The sequence below is a fragment of the Octopus bimaculoides genome, chromosome 23 (assembly GCF_001194135.2).
Source record: "Octopus bimaculoides isolate UCB-OBI-ISO-001 chromosome 23, ASM119413v2, whole genome shotgun sequence".
In the NCBI taxonomy this organism is placed as follows: Eukaryota; Metazoa; Mollusca; class Cephalopoda; order Octopoda; family Octopodidae; genus Octopus; species Octopus bimaculoides.
In genome coordinates this window covers 33,441,108-33,447,871 of record NC_069003.1, presented here as the reverse complement: position 1 = coordinate 33,447,871, position 6,764 = coordinate 33,441,108, and the positions used below count along the sequence as shown (strand labels likewise).

Sequence of the window (6,764 nt, the reverse complement as noted above, 5' to 3'; positions counted from 1 at the left end):
TATATGTGTGTGTGTGTGTGTATATATATATATATATATATATATATATATGTTTGCCTCTGAGCCACAGCCCAGAGTGCATGAACATGTAGTAATGTAACACATCTGCTGCACACTGCCGCTAAAATACAAACACCTAGAAGACAAGATCATGCAATACACACTCTTACGTGCTAGCTCACACACACACACACACAGATATGCATCTGCAAACATCATTTGCATATTCATTAGCATACACAATTACACAGCAGCTCTCTTTTAGTGTCTGTTTGTCTCTCTCACATGAATGTATGCACAATTATGCACACGCTTAAACACAAACAGAATTACACAACAACTGAAGAAAAAACAAAACAAACAAAAAAAAAAACGCACGCACACTCATGCAATGATACGCAATTACTGGCATATATACACTCGTGGTTATCCAGTGAAACACATATACAACTGACGTAACCAGTCCCTCAAATGATCTTGCTGGCCTCTGCAACTGCAGTTTCAACTTCCTGTCCACATATCACTGTCTCCTCTTCGCCCTCTTCTGTCTGGTTCACAAACTGTAGTATGACAACTGTATGGCCATCTTCTTCGACAACAGTTGGATGTATTTCAGGCACCCGGATACTGTCTCCTTGTCCAGTGAAGACAGCATTGGACAAACTGTGAAGAGCTTCGGCAGCTATTCTTGGCAGAACCCCATCAGTGGTGGCTACAGCAATGCTTGTATCAGCTCCGAGGGTGATGATGGTCTCCTCTTCTTTATTCCCGTTGTCGCTGTTGTCATTATTGTCCTCTTCATTGCTGATGTCGGTGCTCTTCACCGTGAGGTTCGATTCATTTTTCATGCTGTTCTTCTGTGAGCGATCGACCTGTTTGCGGAGGTTACCCAGAAAGTTCAGTTCCTTTAGTTTGTGCAGTCGTTCGGGATGTTTCTTCCGGTAGTGCCGGATCAGCGTATGGCGGTGTCCGCATTTGGCATTGCAGCAATCACAGACGTACATCAAGCCACTGTGAAAAATCTGCGTATGCTTTCGCAATTCGTAGCTCTTGACAAACTTCTTTCCGCAGTACTCACACATCAGCTTGTTGGTCATGGTGTGCTCAAGTCGGTGTCGATTCAATTGATCTGGATACTTGAACTTCTTGTCGCAATACGAACAGACAAAGTGTTTCTCCTGTGAGTGTGAGAACATGTGTGTTTTCATGTTGCCCTTCTGGCGGAATTCCTTGCCACATGTCTTGCATATGTACTTCGGTGGTGCATCTGAATGAAACTGCCTCATGTGTGACACCAGGCTGGTCTTGGTCTTCACTATTTTACCACACTCGGCACACTGGTGCTGGTACTTGTTCTCATGCACAGAGGCCTTGTGCTCTTTCAGGTAGGTGATGTAATGGAAACGTTTTCCACAGATGTCGCACTCACACGTCTTCTCCCCATGGCACTTCAGGTGTTTGTTCAGGTTGCTGACGGTGACAAAAGACTTGCCACACAGGTGGCAGATAAGATTGTCGTGGATGTAGACCTGGTTGTGGCGTCGAACAACACGTACCAATGTACCGTCAGGCAGACGACAGCTGTGGTCATTGAGGTAGTCTTTGCGATAGAACATCTTGTTGCACACCTCACACTTAAACTGAGGTTCACCGTGGATGATTTGGTGCCGACTGAGGTATTTGTCTGAGCGAAATGTCTTGAGACAAATCTCACAACGAGCCTCATCTCCATCTAACAACTTGTGGCAAGAATGGGTCTGCAGGCTTCCTCGTTTGACGAACCTTTTACCACAACGTGAACAATCAAACGGATGCGTATGCTTCTGGAAATGATCTCGGTACTCTTTAGCATCAGTGAATTTAATTTCACACTGGGGACATGCAACAAAGCCTTCACGTTTAATGATTGCTTGGCTCATACACAGCCTCTTGTGCCAGTTTAACTCTTCATTCCTATTGAATCCTTTCAGACAGATGTCACATTCATAGGTTGTCGTGTGTGTGGCCTCGTGATTGTTCAGATGTTGCAAGTTGGAAAATGCCTTTTTACACACTCGACACATAAGCTTGTTGTCGTTCTCTTTCGAGGATTCCTCGGCCAAAGGCGTGCATTCGTGTTCTTTCAAAGCCTCCTCAACAGCAAATGACCGTCGACATTTGAAGCAATGCAACGAGAAACAGCGAAGCAGGTGATTTTCAAGGCCAAGTTTTGTTGAGAAAGTGCGACCACAGTTGTGGCAGGAATGAATGTTTTCTGCAGTAGCCCTTGCTGGGTCACAACGCAGGATGTGTTTCTGCATAGAATCCTTGCGTGAGAAGCAGCGGCCACATTGCTCACACTTGAAAATATCTGTATGCATCGCTAAATGGCGGAAAAGATATTTCACAGTGCGGAAACTTTGTTCACAGATATCACACTGGTGTAGAGTATTCTCATTTTCCTCCCCTTTGCTGCTACTACACACATGGCTAGCCAGTAGGTGGCGTTGTGAAAACTTCCTTTTGCATCGGTCACATTTCCATTGATCAGCTGGTACAGTGGTAGGCTTTTCTCCAGGTTCCAGCTGTGAAGTGGAGAGCTCAGAATCATCTTGTGTAAAACTTATGTTATCATCAGCATTGTCACCAGTCTGCAGCACAGTCGAGTTGGCATTGCTGTCACACCGATGCTTCATCAGAGATTCCTTTCGTGTAAATCTCTTGCAACAGAGATCACAACGAAAGCGGTCAGTGTGCGCTGGTGCATGTAGTTTCAGGTACTTTATGTTGGTGAATCTTTTGCCACAGACGCAGCAGGCATAGAGAATGACATCATCCGTCTTATCAATCAAAATATCTATGCCATTGTCTTTGGCAAGAATTTTACATTTCTTTTTGCATTCCAGTGAATCAATGGAACTATCTTGGTTATCCTCATTGGCTGTATCAGATTCCTTGAAATCAGACTCTAGTACCTCTCCTTCTTCACATGAATCTTCACCTAAAATATCATCAGTGTCTTCATTGGCCAAATTCTTGCTGCTTTCATCATCAATTGCAGGTGTTTTCTCACTGTCGCTGTTCGCCAAGTCAGCTTTCTGTGAGGTTTTGCTTTTCGATGGAGACTGTTCTTGAGAAGTTTTGGCTTTGACGGCAACTGATGTGGTGTTGCTTGTGTTCTTGCTGCTGCCCAACGACACAGCTGCGCTGGTGTTGGCCGGGGCAGTTGCCTGCGTTTGCAATGCTTTCGGTGGTCGCCCACGACGACGAGTTACACCAGGCACTTTCACAGTTTCTTGCAAAATCTTTTTCTCTAATGGCTTTTCAGGTTTTGCTACTTTACTTGACTCTTCTTCATCAATTGCTTTGTTACCAGTTGTTCTAATACCCTTCAAACGTCGTGTGGGTAACACCCGTGCCAGGCTTTGGGGAGGCGAGGCAGCTTGGACAGGTGATTGACTAGTACTGGTTTTTACTTTCTTGGGTGTCGACAATTCTGATTGTGATTTGTCACTGTCAGAACTGGCTTTTGGTTTTCGCCCCAAATGCAGGGCCTGACGTGTGCGCTTCCTAGGCCGACCTGGTCCACGTGTCTTTTTCAGTGGCTCTTCTTTTGTGGTGCTAGCTTCAGCGGCACCATTACTCTTATCTGTAACATCACTGACAACTGTTGCCTGGCAACTCTCTGAACTCTTTGCTGTGACCTCTTCTGGTGGGGTTTTACTCCCTTCACTCTCACCTTCACCATCATCTTTATTCAGCCAAGCAACATCAGCAACAACATAGTCAACAAACTCTACCAATTTGTTAACTTTGTTCTCAGTTGTCTCACTTGACCTATCAGCTTTTTCTAACTTCCCATCATCTCCATCTTCAACGGCACTGGTGCTCTTAGTCTCAGAATCTTGTCTGACATCTTCTTCAACCAGTTTTATTGTAACAGGATCCTCTGACATGTTCTCCTTGCATTGAGTCTCTGTCTCAGCTGCTGTTACACAACTTGTGTCACTATTATTTGTTTCTTCTTTGGCCAGCACGCTGACAACATTATCATCTAACTGAACAATCTCGAATGACTGACTGTCCATAACTAAGCTGTTCTCATTTATTTTGGTGTTCACCTCATCTGTAACTACAGTGGTACCATCAAGCATTGATTCTTCAACTGGTGAATGCTGCACAGCTTTGTCAACCAGCAGACGTTCTTCAACCTCTTCACTGGTACTTACTGTTTCCTTTACCACAAACTCTGGATTTACCACAGACTCCTGCAGACACTTTTCTGCAGAATTCTCTTCTACTACAGAAACATCTACTTCTTCAAATTTCTCACCAACATTTGATTCCTCAACAACAGAGTCTTTGCTAACAACTGACTCCGTATTTACGTCAATGACAGTTTTATCACAAACAACAGTCTCTTCTATAATGGTCGGTATAATAATGTTGTTATCATCCTCACTATGTGCAGACATGTCTAGCTCTTTCACAGTCTCTACAAGGTAGTTCTCACACTTAATAGAATCAGCCATTTTTTCCTCCTGCGACTGAGACATTCCTATCATATTCTTATACATTTCAGAGATGCTTTCATGAGCATTTTCAACATGCACCACTTGAACTGTAGATGAACCAGTAGCTATATTCTCTTCATTGCTGTCGTTGTTACTGTTATTTTCACCACTGCCTTCAGGGATATACTCAGCATTAGAGACAGTTTTAACATACATACCGTCAAGACGTTCAAACGCTTCAGATACAGTCACTTCACTAACATGTTGATAAGTTTCCTTATCTTTGTAGTCAAGGTCACCGTCTTCAAGAGATATCTTTGCTTCTAGAAGAGCAATTTTGGTGATATCTGGTTTCTTACACTTAGTTCCAATATCCTCGTCTTTACCGACATCCAAACTTTTCTCGACAAGTTCAGCAAGGTTCTTATCTAAAATTAAGTTAGTAGTCTCTGTAGAATTTCCAAAATTACAGAAATTTGCCTGACAGATGCCAACCTTATTCGAAGAATCAGCATCCTCGGTTACTTTGCTTTCTACAACAGATTCAGATGAAATAACAATGGTATCTTTGTCATTTCCAGCATCATTATCATGAATGTTACTGTCATCATTATTATTGTTATCATCGTCATCATCATCATCATTATTATTATTACTGTTGTAGCTCTGAGTTTTCACTTCTGTCAATTCACTATACGACTCGCTGCCATCATTAGATCCAGCAGCAGCAGCAGCAACTTCCTCTTCTTCGTCATTTTCGTGGTCATCACTACTGCCTTTGTCCAAAGAATTAGCTAAATCGTCACTGGTCTGGTCCTCATACTCAAACAGATTACCCTTTGAGCCTTGCAATTTCACCTTACTGTGTTTCGAGAAGAGATGGTTCCACATGACATCCAATCGGTAACTACGGTAACCGCACTCCACGCATCGCAGGATCTGGCCTTTGTGCTTCTTCATGTGTCGTTGGTAGTTGCTCCGATTCACAAAACCAATGTTACAAACCGAACAATGGAACTTAGATTTCCGACTCCGAGTTTTGCCCCCACGAGGGTTGCTGTTGGGGACAAGGTGGGCCCTCAAGTGCTTAGCAAGGTCCACCTGGCTGTTGAAAACGTTTTCACACTTGCTGCACTTGTACTCTTTAATCTCCTCACTTTGGATTAATGATAAGATGTGGTTCCTGTAGAGTTTATCGCAGTCAGTTTGCATCCTCTCCAGGGATTCCTCAGACACTGACACCACTTCTGTAGCCTGGTGCTGCAAAATTGTAACAGTTGCTTCCGAGGTAATTTCATCAGCGTTGCTAACTTTCTCACTTAGCAACGACAGCATCACTGAAAAAAAAAAAAAAAAAAAGAAATTATATATGGTGGGAAAACATTGGAGATTAAAAGAGATTATTCACTTAGTAATAAATGTTTGTGTATATGTGTGCATAATAAGTTAACCGTTTTGTTACCATATATCTGCTGACAAACAGCGCCTTTGTTTTAATAAATTTTGAAACTAATGAAGAATTTAGGAAAATAACTGTCGTTATTATACTGATGTTTGGAACACAAATTAATGATATTTTGCTAGCTTTTAATATTTGAGGTGGTATCAAAATGTCCCCAGGCTAGTTATGTTTAATAAAAAATAACCTATTTACCTAACTTTTAACATCATCAATTTTGAACCTAAAACTTTACTCTTACCCCTATAATCTTTGCATGGCTTCACTGGTTTGCCCAACTTTTTAGCATAATGTAAGGCATACCAGACCTTCAGTTGCTCCCCTTCTTGGATAGTTCGGATGCTGTTGTAGAAGATGTTTGTTCCTAACTGGTAAGCAATGCAGTTCTGTTCCTCCTCGTCCAGTGCACATTGCAGCAAACACATCCAGTTGCAATCGTTTTCGTTAGAAGTGTCAAGAGAGACAACAGCACCGTCTTTAGATAAGATCTGTTACAGGAAGATTACAAGAGTTAGAAAAAATACAAGCTTCATTTAATTAAGGACAAAAATATGTTAATGATGAGGAGTAACAGAGTCAAGAAGGCATGGAAAGGTGGTGACTGGTGGAGACAGTAGGAAGGGGGAAATAATGGGAATTGGAAGTAGGCTTCTTTCAGTTTCCATCTACCAAATTCACTCTCAAAGCTTTGGTCAGTCTGAGGGTATAGTAGAAGACACATGCCCAATGTTTTCTACTATAACCTCAAGCCGACCAAAGCTTTGCGAGTGGATTTGGTAGATGGAAACTGAAAGAAGCCTGTCATATATATA

At 42.4% G+C, this 6,764-nt stretch overlaps 1 protein-coding gene across 1 annotated transcript in view; it reads right to left on the bottom strand.

Moving 5' to 3' along the window:
* Positions 1 to 6: 6 nt before the first annotated feature.
* The window catches only part of LOC106875496 (uncharacterized), a 14,021-nt gene continuing 7,263 nt past the window's right edge, over positions 7 to 6,764 (bottom strand). Inside the window, exons 5-6 of the mRNA XM_014923664.2 lie at positions 6,194 to 6,440; positions 7 to 5,830 (exon numbers count right to left, since the gene is read on the bottom strand). Coding sequence (XP_014779150.1) covers positions 468 to 5,830; positions 6,194 to 6,440 — 5,610 coding nt within the window. The 3' untranslated portion in view covers positions 7 to 467. The remainder of the gene's footprint in view (positions 5,831 to 6,193; positions 6,441 to 6,764) is intronic.